The 22,885-nt window shown below is 58.4% G+C and overlaps 1 protein-coding gene across 2 annotated transcripts in view; it reads left to right on the top strand.

Annotated features, from left to right (window-relative positions):
- Positions 1-817: 817 nt before the first annotated feature.
- CAPN2 (calpain 2) overlaps positions 818-22,885 on the top strand; it is a 37,099-nt gene continuing 15,031 nt past the window's right edge. Inside the window, exons 1-10 of one of the 2 annotated variants that reach the window (XM_059677412.1) lie at positions 818-1,201; positions 5,635-5,704; positions 13,746-13,864; positions 14,656-14,789; positions 15,893-16,061; positions 16,368-16,451; positions 18,445-18,530; positions 19,386-19,460; positions 20,334-20,494; positions 22,462-22,631. In XM_059677412.1, the coding sequence (XP_059533395.1) occupies positions 965-1,201; positions 5,635-5,704; positions 13,746-13,864; positions 14,656-14,789; positions 15,893-16,061; positions 16,368-16,451; positions 18,445-18,530; positions 19,386-19,460; positions 20,334-20,494; positions 22,462-22,631 (1,305 nt within the window). In that variant the 5' untranslated portion in view covers positions 818-964. The remainder of the gene's footprint in view (positions 1,202-5,634; positions 5,705-13,745; positions 13,865-14,655; positions 14,790-15,892; positions 16,062-16,367; positions 16,452-18,444; positions 18,531-19,385; positions 19,461-20,333; positions 20,495-22,461; positions 22,632-22,885) is intronic. The other variant, XM_059677413.1, reaches the window with a different exon arrangement.

The raw sequence follows: 22,885 nt of genomic DNA, 5'->3' as shown, positions 1-22,885 counted from the left end.
GCACTGTCTGGTCCTAACCTTAGCCTTAGCTCAGAAGGCCATGGACACCTCATTTTCCGTCAGCCCCTGGCCCTCTCATGTATGTGCGGGTTCCCCACGCATGTATGTGGTTAAATTAGGCTATTTCTCTTGTTAATCATGTCCATTTAATTATTAGACCAGTGGGAGAATATAGAAAGGTAGAGGAAACTTTCTCCCGCCCCCCCCCCCCCACACACACACTTACACGAAAAAATTATTGGTGTTTATTTGAAATTCAAACTTAACTGGGAGAATGTATTTTTTATTTCCCAAACCTGTCACCCGTGTGATCAAACAGCTGGCCAGCAGCAGGGTAGCATCTGATCATATATATCCCCTCGGCGGCGCCTTCAGCCCTTGTTCTGCCTGTGACTAGCTGTGTGGCCTCTCTGACGCGGTGGTTGCATCTGTAAAGTGGGAGCAAGAGCAGCAGGACAACTCTCACCGGCTGCTGCCGGAGGAGGGATTTAATGAAGTCCCCTCTGCATCGCCCCCCGGACAGCGGCACGAAGTTGGGGCCCAACAGACGGCAGCCAGCGCCGTCTCCCCGACCTCACCCCCTGATCCACTGGCTCACGGCGGCTTCCTGCAGAGTCACCCCTTCCCGGCCTCCGGTTGGGCCGCTGTCCTCCCAGGAAGGAGGAAAGGGCCGGGCTGGGTGTGGTGTGCGCCCTGGTGCGTCCCCATCTTTTCCGCCCGGAGCGCCGGGGTCGGGGGCTGAGCTTCCCCGCGCGTCCGCAGGAGGCAGCACCGGCCCCGGTCCCGGCCGCGCTCCGGGCCGGCGGCGAGGCCACACCCCGCGGGGAGGCGGGCGGAGCGCTTCCCGGTGAATCATCGCCGGCAGCCGCAGTCCCGCTGCCCAGCTCCGGCCCGGCCGCGCCCCTGCCGCGCGCAGCACCGACACCGACTCCCCCGTGCGCCTCGATCGCGCGCAGCGGACACCATGGCGGGCATCGCGGCCAAGCTGGCCCGGGACCGGGAGGCGGCCGAGGGGCTGGGCTCGCACGAGAGGGCCGTCAAGTACCTCAACCAGGACTACGAGGCGCTGCGGGACGAGTGCCTGCAGGCCGGGGTGCTCTTCCAGGACCCCTCCTTCCCCGCCGTCCCGGCCGCCCTGGGTTTCAAGGAGCTGGGGCCCTACTCCAGCAAGACGCAGGGCATCGTGTGGAAGCGGCCCACGGTAGGAGCGGGAGCGCGGGCGGGCGGGGCGGGGCGGGTGCGGGCCTGGCCTGGCGGCGGGTGCCCAGGCCCCGGCCGGGGTGGAGAGCGAGCCCGCACCGCCCGGGAGCCACCGACCGCAGCCCCGCAGTGATCTGATCGTGCGCACCCCCGGGGCTGCGGGCCCGTTACCCGGTGCGGACGCGGGACGCTCCGGCGCCCTCTAACTCGCACGCCTTGCGGGACATGGCTCTCAGTTCCCCACTAGCAGGCCCGCCAGGGGCGCCCCTAGGACGTCACCAAAACTGGGGAGGCAGAGGGGATCTGGGGACAACTTCTATGGGACCCCAGTGGGCCAATGGTGGGAGAGGGGCGGAGGGTCTGGAGGAAAGCAGGCGGGAGACGACTCCTGCCCAGCAGAGTCGGTCTGTAGGCACTGCTGCGAAGGAGGGGTAGGGCCCCCGATCCCCTGTGACTAAGGGCTGTCTCATCCGGCCCTGGTTGGGTTTAGCCAGAGTTTCTTGTTTATTTTAACAAAGGGGAGCGGGGAGGACCTGCCCTGCCATTCACGCTGGCTGGTGGTAAACAAGTTACAGGACAGGCAGCCAAGAACCGGAATCCTGGCCCAGAATCCTCCGGGAAACCTCGGGGTCCCTCCAAGCCCCTCCGCTTGCTCCCCAGTGTCCCTGTCCTCGGCTCTGGCCGGCCTAGGGACAGCTGGCTCCCTAATCTAGCTTACTCCTTACCCACGGACACCCTGCTGGCTCCACCTCCTGTGGGACCCAACCTTCGCACAGCTTCCTGCGAAACCCAACCTCTAGATTCCCGTTAGGAGAGTAAGCATCCCCTTGTCTCCAGTGCTCTGAGCTCCCCCCAACTCCCCCACCCCCTTTACCTTCTCTGTGACCCTGGACCCCCGACCCTGGGCAGCCAGCGCATAGGACGTGCCCTAGGCACCCGGCCTGAGACATGCAACTCTTTGCCTCCATTTCTTACAGTGGTTCTCAACCTTCCTAATATCGCGACCCTTCAATACAGTTCCTCATGTTGTGGTGACCCCCAGCCTTAAAATTATTTTCGTGGCTACTTCATCACTGTCATGTTGCTACTGTTATGAATCCTCATGTAAATACCTGATATGCAGGATGTATTTTCATTGTTACAAACTGAACATCATGAAAGCATAGTGATTCATCACAAAAACAATATGTAATTCTATATGTTTTCCCGATGGTCTTAGGCGACCCCTGGGAAAGGGTCGTTCGACCCCCAAAGGGGTCGCGACCCACAGGTTGAGAACTGCTGAAGAGAAGCCGCGATGCCTGCACACTTTCCAGGCCCCGTTCCCTCCCGCCTTCCCACCTGCCAGGGACGCTCTCCCCAGGTTGTCCGGAGTCTGGCTCATCTTTGGGATGTCCTCAGATGTCCCCTCCCCGAAGTCATCTCTCCTGACCAGGCTTAGCAGCCCCCAGCCCAGCATTGTATTATCACAAACCCTGCTCATTTCCTTCCTGGCACTTTTTACAATTTATAAATATAATCACCTATATTTGCACTTTCTCTGCACTGCAGGGAACCCTGCGTTATATTCATCAATATGTCCTCAGTGCCGAGCAGGGTCACTTCCCTTCCACGGAATGCATTCATTCATTCATTCATTCATTCATCTCACTCCTTCGGCGACATTTATTGAGAACCTATTAAACTGTCTTAAATGCTTGGGATACACCTGAGAACAAAAAGTCAGTGAGGATTTGTGGCTGAGTGAATGAATGAATGAATGAATGAATGCAGGAATGTAACAAGCCTCAAATGCAGTTATGGTTGTGAGAGGGATAAACAAGAGACTGTATTCACCGTACCTGGGGACAGCACTTGACAGTTTACAAAGTAAATTTGCACACCCATTTGCTTATTCTTTCATTCATCCAGTAAGCATGTATCGAGCACCTATCTCCTATACACCGGGCACAGTGCAGATAGCGTCTGCCTCTAAATTATTGATAACTCTGTATGTAAACTATATGCACTGCCTTCTCACTAGGGGCCAGTGAAAGGAATCGTTGCAAATGCCCGCAGGACTCCTAGACAGGGAGACAGATCTGGGGCCATTGGTGGTGGGGCAGGCTGTGTACTGCACGACCCAGGGCTGTGTGGCTGGTATGTTCCCATCCAGCGGGCGGAGAGAGCGAGACTTGGAAAGGTTAAGTGTTTGCTCAAGCAGGTGTCCGGGGTGGAGCCAGGACTGTGCCCGGCCTGTGGGCACTTGCAGCCCGCAGCCCACAGTGGCCCTCTCTGCCGCTGTCCTGCTGGGGTCGGGGTCAGGTCAGGGAAACAGACCTGTGTCCACCGGGTTGGGGCCTCAGCAAGTCATTGGTGACTTAACGGAGCTCTGTGGTGGGACAGACTTCCAGCCGGGCAGATGCAGACTGTACGGGGCGCCAGAGTAAGCCCTGGGAATGAAGGAGGGGTGTCCTGGTTGCAGATGGGTGCCAGTGGGAAGAGGAAGAGGGGCCATGGGAAGGAGAGCTGGACCTGGGGTTCGAGAGGCTGTTGTTTTAGATGAGCGAACTGGACTGGGTTATGCGTTGAGTCACCATAGCTCAGCCTCAAACCTGCATCTCCATCCTCCAAATTCAGTGATTGCCATCAACTTCTTCAGTAATAATAATAATAATAATAATAATAATAATAACATTTATAGAGTGTTCGTCAGGGCACGCTTACCTAATTATCTCCTCTAACTCTCATAACAACCCTAAGTGGTAGGTACGCCTGTCATCACCATGCCCATTTTGCAGATGAGGAAACTGAGGCTCAAAGAGTACCTTGCAGGGTCATAGAACCCATATAAGAAGTAGCCGAGCCAAGACTCAAACCCAGGGCGTCTGAGTCCCAAGCCCAAGCCCCCAGCCCCTTTCCTCGGACTGTTACGTCCACGTTGCACCCCATGCCCTCCGGGCTGTGCGCACGGGTCAGTTTCCTGAAGCCTCTCTAAGCGCCGCTCTGAACTTTGTCTCCCTTGGAGAGGCTGCCAAGGACGATGGAGGCAAGTTGCAGAAACATAATGGAAAAATCCTCCTGGCATCAGAGCTTGGCGCCCGCAGGATTATCAATCCGATGCTTGGGCTCCCAGCACCAAGTCCCGTCCTTCCATCCCTGGCATAAGTGCTCGGCTGGCAGGACGCGGGCAAAGCTGGCCTTGTTTTCCCACTGCCCCTGTCACCTGCCAAACAGACGCCCTGAGCAGGGAAGGGACAAGGCGGAGGCATGAGGGGGATGTGCTGGGCTGCCCACTGTGGCTCCGGGATGGACGGGGGCCGGATCCGGGTCTCGCCCAGGAAACACAGTGCTTGCCAGAGAGGGGCTCCCCGAGGGAGGGTGTGGGGTGGAGCCCCAACCAGGTGGCCCCGGGCTGGGTCGAGAAGCCCAGATCGATGCCCCACTTCCTCTGTGGCTTTGGGTGGGGCCCGGCAGAATCAGGAAGCACTGAGGGCTGCCTCCATGGAGGGCAGAGCGGCCCGCGGTGGCTTCGCCCAGGCTGCTTGAGGGGCGGTCCTGAGGCTTAACAGCCTCAGAGGTTTGTCGCTAATCAATCAGCTAATCAATCAGCTAATCAATCAGCGGCAGCAGGGAGCCCGGGAGTGTGCATTTTGCCCCAGGGAAGGTCACCTCTAGCCCCGCGCTGCCTGGAACTGGTGAGCGGGGTCACCTTAGACGGGACACGCTGCTTAGCTCCTCAGCCTGTGTCCTCACCGGTGACGGGACATTTCCCATCTTGTGTTCCGAGCGGACCAGGAGATGCAGCACCAGCACGGACTGACAACAGCCGGTTCACAATCCAGGGTGCTCCAAGCACCACGGCCCCATAGACGGATCCAGAAAGCTGGACACGTTCCCGCGGCCTGCACACGTGTGTGCTAGGAACACAGAGGGGTGCCCGTCAGCACCACCAGACAGAGCCCCGCTGACACCCGCATTGCAGAGTAGAAATACTCTGGGACGTAGAATCGAAGGGAGGAGTGAGGGCTGGGCTGGGAAGGAGGGCTTCATGGAGGAGGTGGCAATGAGTCTTGAAAAGTGGTCAGAGGTGGAAACGGGGAGGAGAGGATGGGGAAAGGAGGAATTCCACGCAAGTGAGACGACTGATGTGCAGGGACGGAGGAGAGGGGCTGGCACGGCGGGTGGGGCAGCTCCCGTGTATGGGCGGGCCCACCGGTCTGCACAGGAGGGTGCTGTGCGGCCCTCGGCAGTTTGGAGCGCTGGGCAATGACTCCCCTTCTCAGCCGGGGTGTCTCCCGCCACCCATCGGGGTCAGAAGAGGACCCCGTGGCGGTCTGACTGCAGCCACGGGGAGACGGGGTGCGGTGCGCCCGCTGGGAACCGAGGCATCTGAACTGCAGAAGCGCGGGCCTGCTGGGCTGACGGCACTTTGTGGGTGTGTCTCATCCCCAGGAGATCTGCGATGACCCCCAGTTTATTGTTGGAGGAGCCACCCGCACGGACATCTGCCAAGGAGCCTTGGGTAAGTGGCGGCCCCCAGAGCGGCCTTGGGGTCTCTTCTGCAAGTCTGGGGGGTGAGGGGTGGGGAGAGGGCTGGTCTTGGGTTTCTCTCCCTTCCCAAGCAGCTGGGCCATTTCCATTTCCAGATGCTTCCTGGGGTTTCTTGTCCCCTGAGGGCCTCGTGTTGAGGCCTCCTGTGTCCCCTGCGCTGGGCTGGGTGTTGAGGTCACAGAGGGGCTTTTTGCCCCCCCCCCCCCCCCCGTGGTCTCTGCACCTCCTGGGACCGGTCCTACCCGTGGCCCATGAAACAGTCGGGCTCTGGGCCCAGGCCCGGGGGGAGGACTCCCCAGGCCAGCGACAGCGCTGAGCCCTCAGCTTCTCGGGGTGCAGGAACCGGGATGGTGACTCGGGGTGCAGGAACCGGGATGCTGACTCGGGGTGCAGGAAGAGGAAACCCCGATGACTGCTCGCTGTTGGGAGGAAGTGAGCGTAGCCGGGTTCTCGGTATTTGCACGATGAGTCGCCCTGGCATCACAACAGTGCGAGGCAGCCTGACCGCAGCAAAGGCAGCCGGGATGTTCCTCTCGGTGGGTGAGACTCACGGGAGCTGAACCGCGAGGGTCGGAGGCTGCGCATAGATCCGCCCTCAATTTTTCTGACTCGTAATAAACGGGGCCCGAGGTCGCCGGGCATCCTATTTACTCTGATAAACCGAAACCTTGCTTCCCGCCCTCACCTTCCCCTCACTGCTCACCCTAGTCCAGGGGTGGGGAACCTTTTCTCTGACAAGGGCCACGTGGGTATTTACTCATTTTATTTATTATTTTTTAAACAATTTTTAAAAATATATCTTATTGATTTTTTACAGAGAGGAAGGGAGGGAGAGGGATAGAGAGTTAGAAACATCGATGAGAGAGAAATATCCATTCAGCTGCCTCCTGCACAACCTCCCACTGGGGATGTGCCCGCAACCAAGGTACATGCCCTTGGCCGGAATCGAACCCGGGACCCTTCAGTCCGCAGGCCGAAGCTCTATCCGCTGAGCCACACCGGTCAGGGCCCATTTGGATATTTATAACATCACTGTCGGGCCATACACAATAATCAGCTTAAACGTTAGCCTGCTATTTTTGGGCCAAACATTTAATTAACTCACCCCTGATGCCTTGGCCAGGCCAGACCGAAGGATTCCGCGGGCCCGACGTCCCCCACCCCTGCACGACTAGCCCCTCAGTAACAACACTGACCATCTTGAAATGTGCCTCCTTTCCGGGACCCCCTGGAGGCTCTGATACTCAGAGTAATAACAGCCAATGTTTATTGAGTGTGTACTATGTGCCAGACACTGAGCTGCGAGGGCAGAACTCCGAGGAGGCGTGATTACAGCTGACCCTCGAACAGCGCAGATTTAAACTTATACAGATTTTTTCCAATAAGTAGGTCCAGTACTATAAATGCATTTCCTCTTCCTTTCGATTTTTTAGTAACATCTTATTTTCTCTGGCTTACTTTATTGTAAGCACCCGGTATATAATACACACGGCAGACAAAAGATGTGTTCCTCGACTGTTTATGTTATCAGTAAACTGTAGCAGTTACGTTCTGGGGGGAGCCCAAGTTACTTAGACACAGATTTTCAATGATGCAGGGGTCAGGGTCCCTAACCCCTGAGTTACTCGAGGGTCAGCTGTTTGCCCATTTTACAGGTGAGGACACTGAGGCCCTGGGAGTAGCTCGCTTAAGGTCCCCGCACAGCTGAGCTGGGCGCCGGGGATACCATGCAGACAGCCTGACGCCAGGCCTGTGTGTTTAACCCCGGGAGTTGGATTCCACAGGGCAGCTGTGTGAGTCATCGGGGTGGGCACCCTGGGGCCCCGGAGGTGGGAGGTGGGGGAGGGAATGCTTTCAAGGAGACCGTGACCCGGGGGTTGAGGGCTGGGCGGGCAGAACCAGCTGTCTGAGCTCAGCCTCTGAGCAGATTCCTGAGATGCCAGACACATTCCTACCTGAGAAAATGCACACACCTCCACTTCCCGTCTTCCCACCGCACAGGCCATGGAAGGGGGTCCTTGGGCACCTAAGCTGGGGGCTGCTGGAAGGTCCACTCAACCAGGGACTCAGAGGCTAACGGGCTGGGAGCCGCTGCTGACTCGGACCAACCCAGAGGCCGCACCGGGGCTAACTCACCGGGGGCTATCTCAGCTGCACTAAATTCCACGCCTGGACGGAATAAACACCTACTTCACAGCGTTATGACCTCTGAGCCAGTAACAAACAGAGGACTGAAGTCCCGCGTCCATGCTGTCAGGCCGTTTGGAGAGGATGTGGAGAGCAGACAAGCAGAGCTTACATCCCTGGGTAAAATTCCCCAAGAGAGGCTCCAAGTCAGATAGGAAGCTGATTACATCAAGTCTTTTCGTAAAGCTCTTTTTTTTTTTTTAAGCCTCACCCAAGGGTATGTGTGGGTTTTTAACTGATTATTTAGGGAGAGAGGAAGGGGGAAAGGAGAGAGGGTGAAGGACGGGGAGAGAGAGAGAAACATCAATGGGTTGCCTTCTGTACACTCCCCAACCCGGGATGGAATCTGAAACCTAGGCATGTGCCCTGACCAGGAGCCAAACCTGCCACCCGGCCAGGGCTTGGCCTGGGTGTTTGGGATGATGCTCCAATCAACCGAGCCACCCGGCCAGGGCTTGGCCTTTTCTTACGAGATGGCATTGAAGCGGGAGAAAGTGACTTGTTCTCAAGCCACTCCTTGTGCCTGACACCGAGCAGCGCCTTGTGCTGGAGGGTCGGGGCACCTGAGTCCGTCTTTGCTCTCAGTACAGGTCACACACACCTGTCCCCTGCAGACCAGAGCGCAGCTCGTAGCGTTTTTCACCGTGCTCGCTCATGTAATCACCCCAACTCTGAGCATTCCCACCCCCCTACACAGATAAGCAGACTGAGGTGGGGGCAGGGGACACACGTAAGGCCACACAGCTAAAAACTGCCAGAATAAAGACCCCTGCTCTGATGTTACATCTTCCTGAGCTCTTTTCCTCACCCCACCCTCCCTCCGAGTTGCTGTGATGAGGGATGTGGAGGTGAAATTCTCAAAGCAAAATCCACTCACTCACCTGCACCTTCCACCCGGAGACCCGGTGCCCCCGGGGGCCTGGGCAGGGCTGCCCTCGGACTTGGTGGTCGTCCTGCCGGCCTCCCCAGCACTGCCCCGCAATGGCCAGCCCCCAGCTCCCTCCCCCTTTCCCAGAAGGCTCGGAGCCTCACCCGATCATTCAAACCACGTGTGCAGAACTGCGCTGACCGTGAGCCGCCTGCACGCAGACCTGGGGGTCAGGGGAGGAACAGCCGTCTGGAGGCGGCCGGAAACCCAGGCTGCCGCTGAATGCGGCTCTGTAATCGGCTCTGTAATTGCTGGTGGCAACCTGTCCTTACAGGGGGTTGCCACTCTGAAGGACCCAGCGGTGCCACAAAATTGAAAAGCTCAGCTCCTCCTGCCTGCCCTTCCCCTGGGCCCCTGCTGAGCTTTCTCACTGCCCGGCCCCTGGCCCCAAGTCACTGTAATCTGGCAGATCTCAGAGGTGGGTCACCCCAACTCACCCCCAAGAGTCACATGGCCCCCAGAACACCTACTGGGAAGTGCCTGGCCTCAGGGTGCCCCTGCGTACAGCCCAGCTCAGCAGAGGGTGGGAGAGGCAAGACCGATGGGAAAAGCCCACAGAAAGCGAGGCCTAAGGAAGTTTCCAGTTCCTGCTCCCTCCACCGCTTGCTTACTAGCCTGGGTGGCTTTGACAGGTTACCCAAGGCCTCAGTTTCCTCTTCTGTAAAATGGGAATAATGACAACACTCCCTGCCGGGGCTGGGTGAAAAGTGAGATTCGTAGAGGCAAACCCGTAGAGTCCTCAACCAGTTTAGGGGCCGCGATTATTACGGAGTTCAGCAACGTGCAAAGTCCCTTCGCCAAACCATAGCAGAAGAGAGAGAGGATGGGAGGGAAGGGGAAAGGAGATGAGCAGGTCTTCATCTCTAAAAGCTCATCATGTCAGAAGGGAAGGGCCAGGGGGAGGGAGGCAAACCTGGGGCCTGTACGTGGGTAGCACTCAGGGGCCAGACAAATATACAAGGAGACGAATGTGGAGGGGGCAGGTGCACACCCTTCGGTTTGCAGAATTGTGGGGTGCGGGCTCGATCCCCAGTGTGGGGCCTGCAGGAGGCAGCCGGTCCATGATTCTCTCTCATCACTGATGTTTCCGTCTCTCTCTCTTCCTCTCCCTTCCTCTCTGAAATCAATAAGAATATATTAGAAAAAAAAAAAAAAAGGACTAGAAAAGTGTTGGCTGGTGTGAAGGAGAAAGTAAATGCATTTTTTTTCTCCTAAAAGCAGTTGTCACCCCCCTCCCCCCCGCAGCTCTCCCTCCTCCCAGCAGCCCCTCCCAACTGGAGAGATGCCGGCCTCCATGAGTCATCACTTCCTCTGACTTTTCTGGCTGTCAATGTTCTTTCGCAGACTTTCTCCCCTGGGCTGCTGCAGGCTCTCCTTCCTGCTGCATCTAGAGCAGTGGTTCTCAACCTTCCTAACGCCGCGACCCTTTCACACAGCTCCTCATGTTGTGGTGACCCCCGATGTCATGGTTACAAATCGAACATCATTAAAGCATAGTGGTTCATCACAAGAACAATATGTAATTATAGATGTGTTTCCCGATGGTCTTAGGCGACCCCTGTGAAAGGGTCATTCGACCCCCAAAGGGGTCGAGACCCACAGGTTGAGAACCGCTGGTCTAGACAGTTACCTAAACAGGGCAGGGGTGACCCTCGAACCCTAACGACCCCAGGCCCCTCTCCTGCCCGGCTGCCCCAGGCTTGGCCGCCACACAGAGCGGTTCCAGCCTCGGTCGGTCCCCTGTCTCTGAGCTGGGAGGGTTGGACCAGACCCGCCTAAGGCCCCACCACTGCTGACTCCTGTGGGTCCAAAATCGGCCCCTTCCCCGCCAGCAGCCCCCTCCCCCTGCGTCCCCCCAAACGGGGCTTCAACTCACATTTGTGAGCTCAAGGGCCAAGGAGCCTGCTCAGTCCATGGTGGTGCCCGCCTGTTGCCTTTTGCTGCCCAGCCTCAGGGAGACTTTTTCCACGAAGTCAGGGAAATAGACGCCCTCCCGCTGGTCCCTCCAGGAGGTGAGGAAGGAGAATTTGGAGAAGGGAGGGGGGGGGAGGAGGAGGAGGAAGTGGAGGTGGAGGAGGAGGAAGAGGAGAAGGGAGAAGGAGTTTCACACCAGAGTCCAGGCCAGGGACACCCTCCTCTCCTGCAGGGTCTGTGAGGCCTGGGGCCAGGGGAGGAAAGGGAAGGGCGTGGGTTGGACAGCCTGGCAGGCAGGTGCTGTTAAAGCTCTGACCTCAGGCAGTGACTCTGGGGATCTCGGTCGGTTGGCTGCAGGGAAAGGGGCACAAAGATGAAACCTTCACCAGGTGGCTCCCTCCTGGCCCAGGGCCTGGCTGCGGACACGGGCATGGCAGGCAGCTGCCTGGGGGGACCCCCTGCTGAGAGCCCCAAGTTGCCACCCAAGTTCAGAGTGTGAGGCCTCAGCACCCTCCTCTCCCCCCTTCCCTCTGGCTTTCGGGGCCGGAAGGGAGAGGGGACCCGGGGTTGGTATCTGTGAGCAGCCACAGAGGCTGAAGGCCTCCTGGGGCTGGGATGTGGGTGGGGCACCCCCTCCCTCCACAGCCGCTGATGTAAACGCGTCGTGATTTGCGTGGGGGGATTCCGGCCTGGGGTGCCCGTTCTGGGACCGCTGCCAGGCATGAAACATCTGCAGAAGGGACAGCCCCTGTGACTCATCAGCCGCCATCACACAGGCCTGGGCTCCTGGCAGGGCGGGTACTTCCTCTAGAGCAGCGGTTCTCAACCTTCCTGATGCCGCGACCCTTTAATACAGCTCCTCATGTTGTGGGGACCCCCAATTTCATTGTTACAAATTGAACATAATTAAAGCATAAAGCATAGTGATTCATCACAAAAACAATATGTCATTATAGATGTGTTTTCCGATGGTCTTAGGCGACCCCCGTGAAAGGGTCGTTCGACCCCCAAAGGGTCGCGGCCCACAGGTTGAGAACCGCTGCTCTAGCGCCGGCCCTCCGCCAGCTTCCGGGGGTGGCCCTGGCTTGCAGGACTTCTGTCCCCTGCCTTCCAAAGCTGGGGCTCTGGTGGCCCAGGTGGCCTCCCTCCCTGGGGGGGCAGGTGGTCCCTGCAGGCAGCGTGTCAGGTCTGCTGGCCACGGCGGACACCAGGGTCTCAGAAAGGGCCCAGCTCAGCCAGTAGCAGCCTCGTCTCTGGTCGGGCTGTCACTGACCCAGCTGTCCCCATGGCCCGCGAAGGAACAAGGCCCTAAGGGACAGGGCCCAGATTCATCCCCCACGGCCATCCCACATTTTGATCTCTCCAGTCCGAACGGGGAAAGATGATATTTCAGCGCAGTTTTGCTTTATGTTTCTCTTACAATGAGTGAGGGTGAGCCCCTTTAAAATGTGTGAGACATGGCCCTAGCTGGTCTGGCTCAATGGATAGAGTGTCCGCCTGGGGACTGAAGGGTCCCAGGTTCGATTTGGCCAGGGGCATCCGATCCCCAGTAGGGGGCGTGCAGGAGGCAGCCAATCAATGACTTTCTCTCATTGATGTTTCTCTCTCGCTCCCTTACTCTCTAAAATCAATAAAGTATATTAAAAAAATAAAATGTGTGAGACAGCAACTTTTCCTTTCTTCCACAATTTGGCTCTGTCTTTGCCCATTTTTCTACTGATCCCTCATTTTTTTTTTCTGTTTCTATAAAGTTTATATCTTTTGTTCTGGGATCTGAGTAACAGGTATTTTTCCATTATTTTCATAGTTTGACTTTGCTGATTGTGAGGTTTGCTTTGCCATGTCTTTTTTTTTTTTTTTACTTTGATGTAGTTAAATTCATCATTGGAGAATTCTGTGGCTTCCAGGTTACAATTCGGTAGCTGAGCTCCACTCGGAGGTTATAATAGAATTCTCCACTGGTCTCTTCCGGAATGTTTATGGACTTATGCAAATAATTACATTTATAATATCATCATAATGTAAATATAAATTAAAATATATGATATCAATACATAAATATGTGATAAATATGCAAATAATACAAAAGTCTAGATTTATCATACGTGACTATAATAAAAATATATTTAAGATTGATAATGTTAAATGTTTATAGATAAATATTATCCCAGTTAGAATTTAGCCCTGTGACAAGATGAGCTATGACTCGATTGTTTTCTCAGTGGCTACTCGGCTGTGCCAATTCTATTTGTGAATCGTCTATCTGTCCTAGTTCCTGTGTGTGGAGCTGTTTCCGGCCTCTATTCTGTGCCGTTCACCTGTCTGTGTCCTTACGCACAAGTTCAGTGCTGTTTTAATCCCTCCCGCTTTGCATGTCTGAATACCTGACAGGCAGACTCCCTTGCCTTTGAGAATTTTTCTGGCTAAGCTTTATGTTTAGTTTTCTCCTATTTATAAACGTCAGAATCAGCTGAGTTCCAAATTTTTTTTAAAAAAAAATCCTCTTGCTATTTTTATTGGGATTGCATTAAATTTAGCGACTAACTCAAGAGGAAGTGGCATTTTTACGATGGTGACTCTAGCCGAGGACATGGGCCACTTTTTAAGTCGGTCAGTGATCTCCCAGAAGAGGTACAGCCTTCGACGACTCCCCATCCCTCACGTCCCTTCCTCTCGCTCAAACTCACCTTTGGCCCCTGTGTTCTCAGGAGCCCCAGCTGCCCAGCGGCTCCTCACTCCATCGTTCCTCACCCCAGGCCCAGCTGGGTGGGGACAAGGCCTGCGACCACACGGTTCTGGGTCTCAGAACTGAATTCTCCCGTCACCGCCAATGACTGTCCCAACAAAACGCTCCCGCCCACCTGGCCTCCGAGCCTCCCCAGCCCTCCTCCTGCCCGAGGCGTGGCTCGGTCACCCTCGGCCAGGGCTTCCAGGTGCAGAGGCGGGACAAGATGCTGAACATCCCCGCACGCTGTGCCCACAGGTGACTGCTGGCTGTTGGCAGCCATCGCCTCCCTCACCTTGAACGAAGAAGTTCTAGCGCGAGTCGTCCCCTTAAACCAGAGCTTCCAGGAAAACTACGCCGGGATCTTCCACTTCCAGGTGACTGAGCGGTTGGTCCGAGCTTCTCCTCCACAGGGCCTGGGGGTGGGGGCAGGGGGCAGGGTCTGGGGGTGGGAGCAGGGCCTGGGGGTGGGGGCAGGGGGCAGGGTCTGGGGGGGGGCAGGGCCTGGGGGTGGGGGCAGGGGGCAGGGTCTGGGGGTGGGAGCAGGGCCTGGGGGTGGGGGCAGGGGGCAGGGTCTGGGGGGGGGCAGGGCCTGGGGGTGGGGGCAGGTCCCCGGGGTGGCCGAGAGCTCAGTCCCCAGAGTTTGCATACACCTGTGAGCAGTGCAGTTTGCAAAGGACAGAGAAGCAGGAGAAAGCCCTGCCTGCTCCTGCCCCAGGGCCCTGTGAGGGTGGCCAGGGGGCCCTGGTTCAGGCAAGGAGGGAGGTAGACAGAACAGGTGCTCAGGGAGTAATTGGGGGGTTAAAAAGGTTATTATTTTGGGTCTGAACCCCAGTGTTAAGGAGCTGCTCACTGCCCTTTTATGCTGGTCAGTGAGAAATGTTCGTAAAAGCTGAAGGGGCGGGCAGAGTGCTGGCGGGGGGTGTGGTTGCGGGGGGCGGGGGGACCAGGGCCGCTGTCTCGGCCTCTTGGTGGGGACCTGCCGCCAGGAGGGGGTTTAGAAGGAAAGCTGCGCCAGGCGACTCAGCTCAGCCAACCCTGGGGTCGTCTTCCACCTCAGATGGTTTTGTAGGAGAAGTGGGGGGACGGGACAGGTGCAGCTGAGGCTCTGTCTGGGTCCCCGTGCTGCCCCGGCTGCTCCAGCCACCCCTTCCCTCCCTGTGCCCAGTTCTGGCAGTACGGCGAGTGGGTGGAGGTGGTGGTGGACGACAGGCTGCCCACCAAGAACGGGGAGCTGCTGTTCGTGCACTCGGCAGAGGGCAGCGAGTTCTGGAGCGCGCTGCTGGAGAAGGCCTACGCCAAGTAAGTGCCGGCGGTGCCTGTGGCAGCGCCAACCTCCCCCCGCCCCCCCCCCCAGCTGCCCTGGATTCGGAAACAGCAGGAGCCATTCCCAGGCGATTTGAGAAACAGACGTATCCTATTGAAGGGCTTCTTGGGCCCAAACCGGGCTCAGAATTCAAGGCGATCATGCACGCAGGGCCTGGCCTCGTGACGCAACTGCCCAGTGACCACTAGGCCATTGTCACCGCGGGCACAGGAACGGATCATGGCGCTGAGCGCGCCGACTGCTACGCCCTGGCAGGTCACAGTGCATTTCTGCCAGCTGAACACAGCAGAGCGTTCTTGCCAGTGGGCCAAACCATCCATTGCAGGGGTATGAACGGGAGGGAAGTTTGCCCGGGACATACCGTGTCTCTGATCAGAAACGGTTTCCATGCTCTTCCCAGCTGTGTCCCACCCCACCAGGCCCAAAGCCCAGGCGTCCAGGGTGCAACACCGCCCATTGCCGACGGGAAGGCCCACATCAGCCCCCCCGCACCAGCCCCCCCAGAATGGCCTCGTCCTGGCCATGCGGCCTGGGCTCAGTCCATCAAACTGACCGGCTCTCAGGCGCCGGGGTCTCTGTTCTTACTGCCCCTGCCAGCGAGGAGAGCTGGTACCCACACACCCCGCTGTGAGAATCTAGCCCTGAGAGCCACTCCTCAATCACATGCTCAAACAGTAGAGTTAGCAGAGCCCCAGGACGCCCAGAGGCCCAGTGCACTGCCTGTGCTCCGGGAAAGTGCCTTCGTTATTGAGTTGTTGTCGTTTTTCAAGCTACAAATGCAAACAGCCAACTGGCAGACCTCCCCTCTCCTGTCAGAAGTAGGAAGGATCAATACGGGAGGTGGGACCACATAATCACCAGGGCCTTCCAGCTCTCAGCTGCTGTGAGGTTTTCCAAAAAATAACCTTTTCAAAGTCCCAGGGAAACGGTAGCTGTGGAGACGGTAACTTGCCCTCGTGGGCACCCAAGTTGGAGGCAAGGCCAGGAGAATCTGAGCAGAGGGTCCCCGAGCATCCAATGAAGGCCCCCAGGGGTTGCTAGGCAACAGCCAGGCTGCATCACCTCTTCCCTCCCGTAGGATCAACGGGTGCTACGAAGCGCTCTCAGGGGGCGCCACCACCGAGGGCTTCGAGGACTTCACGGGCGGCATCGCCGAGTGGTACGAGCTGAGGAAGGCCCCGGCCAACCTGTTCAAGATCATCCAGAAGGCTCTGCAGAAAGGCTCTCTGCTGGGCTGCTCCATCGATGTAAGTGCGGGCCTCCGGGGGGGCCCCCCCCCCACCTATCCGCTCTGGCTGGAGTGAGCTCCCAACAGCGCCCCAGGGAACCCACTGCCCCAATGTGCAGCTCTAGCCCAGCCCTGTCCACCTTAGCGAGCATCACCTGGAACCCAGGGGTTGCTAGGCAACAGTCAGTCCCCCGAGGCCACGCCCTCCGCGGGCCCCGCCCCTGCAGTAGTGGGGCCCGCATCCGAGTCCCAGTGAGCGATGGGGGAGGGATGGGGGTAGGCAGGGTGCGCCCCGACTGACACCCCCCCCCCCCCGCGTTCCCAGATCACCAGCATTGCGGACTCCGAGGCCATCACGCACCAGAAGCTGGTGAAGGGGCACGCGTACTCGGTCACCGGAGCCGAGGAGGTAACGCCCGCGGGGATTTTCTGGGGGTTCGCTCCCTAACACAGTGGTTCTCAACCTTCCTCATGCCACGACCCTTTCATACAGTTCCTCATGTTGTGGGGACCCCCAACCATAAAATCATTTTCGTGGCTACTCCATAACTGTCATGTTGCTACTGTTATGAATCGTCATGTAAATATCTGATCTGCAGGATGTATTTTCATTGTTACAAATTGAACATCATGAAAGCATAGCGATTAATCACAAAAACAATGTGTAATTATATATGTGTTTCCCGATGGGCTTAGGCGACCCCTGTGAAAGGGTCGTTGGACCCCCAAAGGTGTCGCGACCCACAGGTTGAGAACCGCTGCGCCTAACACAAAGGCAAAAGCACGCTTTTGGCTGTGACTGCCCGGGGCTGGGGGCGCGGGGGGGTGGGGGTGTGGGGGGCGGCGAGTTCCCGCAGTTGTTTTCTGAATAGGCCTCGCATTCCTGAGGTCCAGGCAGGACTCACTGGGCGTCCTGGCCGGTCCCTTCCAGAACCTCGGTCCGGGGGCTGCCCCCTGCTGCCCGGTGCCGCCCTCTGCTGCCCCCTGCTGCCCGGTGCCGCCCTCTGCTGCCCCCTGCTGCCCGGTGCCGCCCTCTGCCGCAGGCTGCGAGCCCGGCGCTGGGATTTTCCTTGGTTTAGAACCACCTACTCTCAGGGGCCAGTTACAGGAAAGAAAGGACACTTTCCTCTGCGTAGTGTTTCACACCCTCTAATGGGCTTTCACTCAGTGTGCAAACCTGGCGCTGCCTCTGGCCAGCTGTGTGGTCCCCGCGAGCCACTTAAAGGCTGCCCCTTGGGTTTCCTCCCCTTTAGATTAGAGAGAACAGCCCCCACTGTAAGGGTGTCATGGTGATTCAGTCACATTACTGTGCATCAAGTGCTCCGACTGTGCCTGAAACATTGTGTCTACGTGCCCAGCTGTACTTGCTGCTGCTGCTGTTATTATTATTATTATTATTATTATTGTTATTATTAAACATTCTTTCACTGTTAAACCCAGACCAGACCCCAGGTCTTTCCCGTATGCCCAGAGGTTTTCTCTTTACCTTGAATTTTTGTTTTATCCTCCCCACCGCCCCCGACACGTATCTTTTTATTTTGAAAATTTCGGGTCTGTAGAAAAGTTGAAAGAAGAGTATAGTCAACCACAAAGGCGATTTCCCGAGATTCAAGCATTGCTAAGGCCCTGCCCCGTCTGGCTGGCCTCCCTGTGCCATGGGTCCTCTTTTCTGAGCCATTTGAACGTAACTCGAAGATGTTACGACACTTCAGTTCTCTGACATAATCCCGGCCCAGGAAAATAAACACTAGCCCTAACCGGTTTGGCTCAGTGGATAGAGCGTCAACCTGCGGACTCAAGGGTCCCAGGTTCGATTCCGGTCAAGGGCATGTACCTTGGTTGCGGGCACATCCCCAGTGGGGAGTGTGCAGGAGGCAGCTGATCAATGTTTCTCTCTCATCGATGTGTCTAACTCTCTATCCCTCTCCCTTCCTCTCTGTAAAAAAATCAATAAAAATATATTTTTTAAAAATAAACACTAACACAACAACAGCATATCCTATAGACTCCCTGTGTATGTCTCCCCCAAATATCCTTTATAGAGTGCCCCCCCATCCAGGATTCAGTCAACAGCCATGCACCGCATTGCTTATCACCAGCCACCAGCTTCCCTGAGCTCCTGTGACACATGCATCCTATCACAGCCAGTTAAACTGAGGCTCAGAGGTCAAGTGCAGAGTCCAGAATGAGTGCATGTGTGCCCCAGGCTCTCAGAGCGCGGGGTCCTGAGAGCCATCACAGCTGGGCAGCAGAAGGGCCCCGCCTTTTTGTGGACCACCCCCCCCCCCCCGGCCCCTTATAACATGGACTCAACCCCTGGGCTCAAGGAGGCGGCTTTGGGCCCGAGAACCCCCAGGCCTGGCTTGAACTCGACCCCTCCCTCCCTCCCTCCCCTGCTGCAGGTGGAAAGCCGAGGAAGCCTGGAGAAGCTGATCCGCATCCGGAACCCCTGGGGAGAGGTGGAGTGGACCGGGAAGTGGAATGACAAGTGAGGAGCGCAGCTGGGGCTGGGCGGGTGCGTCCTGCTGGGAGGCTCTGGGGAAAGGAGGGGCCTGAGCCCCGGGAGCACCGGCCACGCGGAGTGGGGTCCACGGGGCAGGTGGTCCCTCGAAGGCGCTTTAACCAGCGCATCCCAGCCGCTATAGGGCCCAGGGCCCCTGTTGGTGCTCATTCCTCTCATCCTCCCACGCCCCGCCCCTCCCTCGCTCAGGTTCTCTGCTATTGGACCTTCAGGGGGAAGATACCCCTCTCTTCCAACAAGCGCTTGTTCTGGTCCAAGGATGTAAACTTTGTGCCTAAGACCAGAGAGAAGCCTTTCCTTCCGGTGATTTCCGGGGCTCCCTGGTGGGGTTACACCTGCGGCTGGGTCCCAGGTGAGCCCCTCACGTGACCTCCCCCCTCCTCCGCCACCGCCCAGCACCTGCAGTTCTAACACCTGCTCCCTGGCCGCTCCCACGGGTCAGCCGTCAGATTGTCAGTGACCCCTTGAAATTGCTGCCAGTGCCCGGCCGGTGTGGCTCAGTGGCTGAGCGTCGACCTATGAACCAGGAGGTCACGGTTCGATTCCCAGTCAGGGCACATGCCCGGGTTGCGGGCTCCATCCCCAGTAGGGGGTGTGCAGGAGGCAGCAGATCACTGACTCTGTCTCATCATGGATGTTTCTCTCTCTCTCCCTCTCCCTTCAATGAATCACCTTGCCCCCCGCACATCTCCGCCACCTCCCTCCCTTACTGGGGTCTGGGCCCTCGGAGGCCAGACCGCCCGTCCCTGGTCCTCGGTTTGGGGGAGCCTTGGGGTCACCCTGTGTTGTTTCTAACGCGTCTCCCGGGGCTCGGTTTCCCAGCTGCCCGAACTGGAACACCGTGGACCCAGAGGTGCGGGAAAGGCTGACCCGACGGCACGAAGACGGAGAATTCTGGTGAGATGATCAGAGGCTTCGGGGAAAGAGGGGTCTGCCCCGCGATCTTTCCTAGAAACTCAGTGAGATTATGTGGCCAGGGCCCCGGGCATGGGGTCCGGGGTTTGTTGTTTTAAATCACGACAAGACCCCGAACACAAAAGCTCTCAAAGCTCTTCCTCAGTGTGCCCTCTCCGCCGGGGGTTCAGAGCTGAGCAGGTTCACGGGGTCGTGTTCAGATCCCAAGAGAAAAGGGGGCACTTCTCTGGAGGGTCCTCCATCACCTCAGGAAGCTGGCCCCTTGACCCTGGCTGGTTTTGCTCAATCGTCAGAGCGTCAGCCACGGACTGAAGGGTCTCGGGTTTGATTCCGGTCAAGGGCATGTACCGCCATTGCAGGCTGCATCCCGGGCCCTGGACGGGGCGTGTGCGGGAGGCAGCCAATCGATGTGTCTCTCTCACATTGATGTTTCTCTCTGAGTCTCTCCCCCTCCCTTCCACTTTCTCTAAATATCAATGGGAAAAAAACACACAAACCCACAGTGAGGATTAACAAAAAAGAAGGAAGGAAGGGAGGGAGGGAGGGAGGGAGGGAGGGAGGGAGGAAGGAAGGAAGGAAGGAAGGAAGGAAGGAAGGAAGGAAGGAAGGAAGGAAGGAAGGAAAGAAACTGGTCCCGTAGCTCAGTAGACCTACACGTATGCGTGTGTGTGTGTGTCTGTGCCACTCTGGCCACCTCCATCTGCAGACACCTTGCCATTTACCAAGCAAGTGCCCGTGTGTTGTCTCGTTTCATTCTCCGGGTCTGGGGGCTCCCCCGGCTGCTCTGCCTGGCCCTGGTTAAGATGATGGGTGTACCCGCTTGTAACCCCGATGCCCGGGCCCCTCCTTTGCCAGGATGTCTTTCAGCGACTTCCTGAGGCAGTACTCCCGCCTGGAGATCTGCAACCTGACTCCCGACACGCTCACGGCCGACAGCTACAAGAAGTGGAAACTCACCAAGATGGATGGGAACTGGAGGCGGGGCTCCACCGCGGGAGGCTGCCGGAACTACCCCAGTAAGGCCCCCCTCACCCTCCCCGACGGGCACATCGCAGCCCGCGGGCCCCTGGTGGCAGCTCCGGCCCCTGGGACCCTCTCCCTTCCTTGTCCCTGCGTCTCCGTCGCGACACCCTTCCCTGTTTTCTCAGCCCCATCACCTCCTGCACTCACCTGCCTCCTGTCCGGGCTGGACCCAAGCCTGGCTGTTTCTGTGATGCCCTCGCCACGCCCCGGAGTCCCTGTGCCATGGCCTCCCTCCACACCCGCCGAGGCAGCGCTCAATCCCACCTCGTGCCTGTGGGCCTCTTTAAAGATAAAGTGTTTTTATTGATTTAGAGAGAGAGGAAGGGAGAAGGAGAGAGACAGAAACATCAATGGGCTGCCTCCTGCACGCCCCCTACTGGGGATGGAGCCCACACCCTGGGCACGTGCTCTGACCGGGAATCGAACCGTGACCTCTTGGTGCAAGGGTCGATGCTTAACCACTGAGCCACACCGGCCGGGCCGGGGGCCTCTTTATCCACCAGCCCTGCTGGGAGCCTCATCTCCTGGGCATGTCCAGACCCTCGTTGTTGCCCAGCAACCCCAGCGCCCAGTTCACTCGGCAGATGCTGTGGGCCCTGCTCAGACGGGGCGAGGGCTGACTTCTCATCTGGTCCGCCCTCCGCCCTCCGCCCTCTGCCCGCCATCGGGTCTCCTGGCTCTCCAGCCTCGATGGCCCAGCCTCCTCTCCCCCGGCCCCTCCGAAAGGATCTAGTCATGATGGCATCTGCCCCGTATGGCGCACAGCCGGGCGCTGGGAACCCCCTTTGTTCCACGTCCTCTTCACGGCCAGGTCTGGAGGCAGGGCCTCGAGGATCACCTGCATCTCTAAGATGAGGCCAGAGAGGTCACGTGACTTGCCCCAGGCCGCTCAGCTGGCTGGGATTTGAACCCGCCGCCTGGTGGTGGCATCAGTGCTTTGAGTACTCCGGTGGCAGGTCCTGGCCCCATACTGATGGCCTGTTACCAATGAGGACACTGGCTCCATGTGGCTCACCTGGGCCCCAGAGCAAGGAGTCGGCCGAGGACCAGCTGGCCGGCACCTCTGGCTCTGGCTTCCAGTCCTTCCCTCTGGGGGGCAGCCCCAGGTGGCAGCGGCAGGGCCACCGGCAGGCCCTGGGGCCACTGGCTCAGGGACCACACTCTCTCCCGGTCCAGGCACAAAATGCATTTAGCTTTGTGGGCCAAGCATTCGCTGTGGCGACGCCTCCCGTTACTGCTGTAGCCGGAGGGAGGCGGCCGTAGGTACATGCGTGGACATGGCTGTGCTCCAGTAACATTCATTTACAACCCAGGCCGCCAGCGCCTGCGGAGCCAGGCTTTGCCAAGCGCCGCCCTCGGGGACGCCTTCATTTCCACAATTAGTTTTACTCCGTTAGGTGAGGGAGGCGATGGGCACGGCTGTCCTTAAACATGAATGAATCTCAGGTCCCTCTAGAAATGGGTGTGGAGGTGGGGAGGGCAGACACCTGGGGGAGGGGGTTGGCAAGGGGACACAGAACAGGGGTGTTCGTGGCGCCTGGGTTCCCCGAAGGGGAGCGGGAGCTACTCCCCGAGTCTCCTCAGCCAGGCCCACCCGTGACCTCTAATCGGAGCCGGGAGTGGGGGACCCCGAGGGGTGCCGCAGCTCTCACCACCCCGTTCCAGGTGAGAAAGCCGACCTCCAGGGCGAGCCAGCCTGGGCGAGCGAGAGGGAACCGCAGGGAAGCTTCTAGCTGAGGTCCCGACAGACTCAGACAGCCCCCCATCACTCGGGCTCCCCTGCCAGCTGCCCACTAGTCCCACCTCCGTGCTGGTCCCTCTGCCCAGGGTCTGCCGCCGGCCCCGCCTCTCCCCCCTCTGTCCCCAGAGACAAGGGCAGAGCCCCCCACCCACCCCACCCCCGGCCATGCACCTGCTCAGGGCCGGGCGCCCCGGCCTGACCTGCCCCCCTCTGGCGCAGACACCTTCTGGATGAACCCGCAGTACCTCATCAAGCTGGAGGAGGAGGATGAGGACCAGGAGGACGGCGAGCGCGGCTGCACCTTCCTGGTGGGGCTCATCCAGAAGCACCGGCGGCGGCAGCGCAGGATGGGCGAGGACATGCACACCATCGGCTTCGGCATCTACGAGGTGCGTGGGGGCGCTGACGTCCGGCAGGTCCTCCCCGCCCACCCCTTCCTCCTTCCTCCTTCGCTCCTCTCAGCCCCCTGAGGAGCCCCCGGAACTGGAGAGGGGACCCCAGGCAGGGGGCGGGCCCAGGAGGAGCACGGGAAGTGCCTGCAGCGGCTCTGGGTCGCCCGAGGGTCCCAGCCCTTTCCAATGCCCTCCTGTCCCTCCTCACGTCCCCCTGGCCTGCTACTCAGGTTGCCCCCCCCCCCCCCAGT

The sequence above is a fragment of the Myotis daubentonii genome, chromosome 20 (genome assembly GCF_963259705.1).
Source record: "Myotis daubentonii chromosome 20, mMyoDau2.1, whole genome shotgun sequence".
Lineage (NCBI taxonomy): Eukaryota > Metazoa > Chordata > Mammalia > Chiroptera > Vespertilionidae > Myotis > Myotis daubentonii.
The sequence above is the reverse complement of the archived record's forward strand: the minus strand, read 5'-3'. Positions and strand labels throughout refer to the sequence as shown.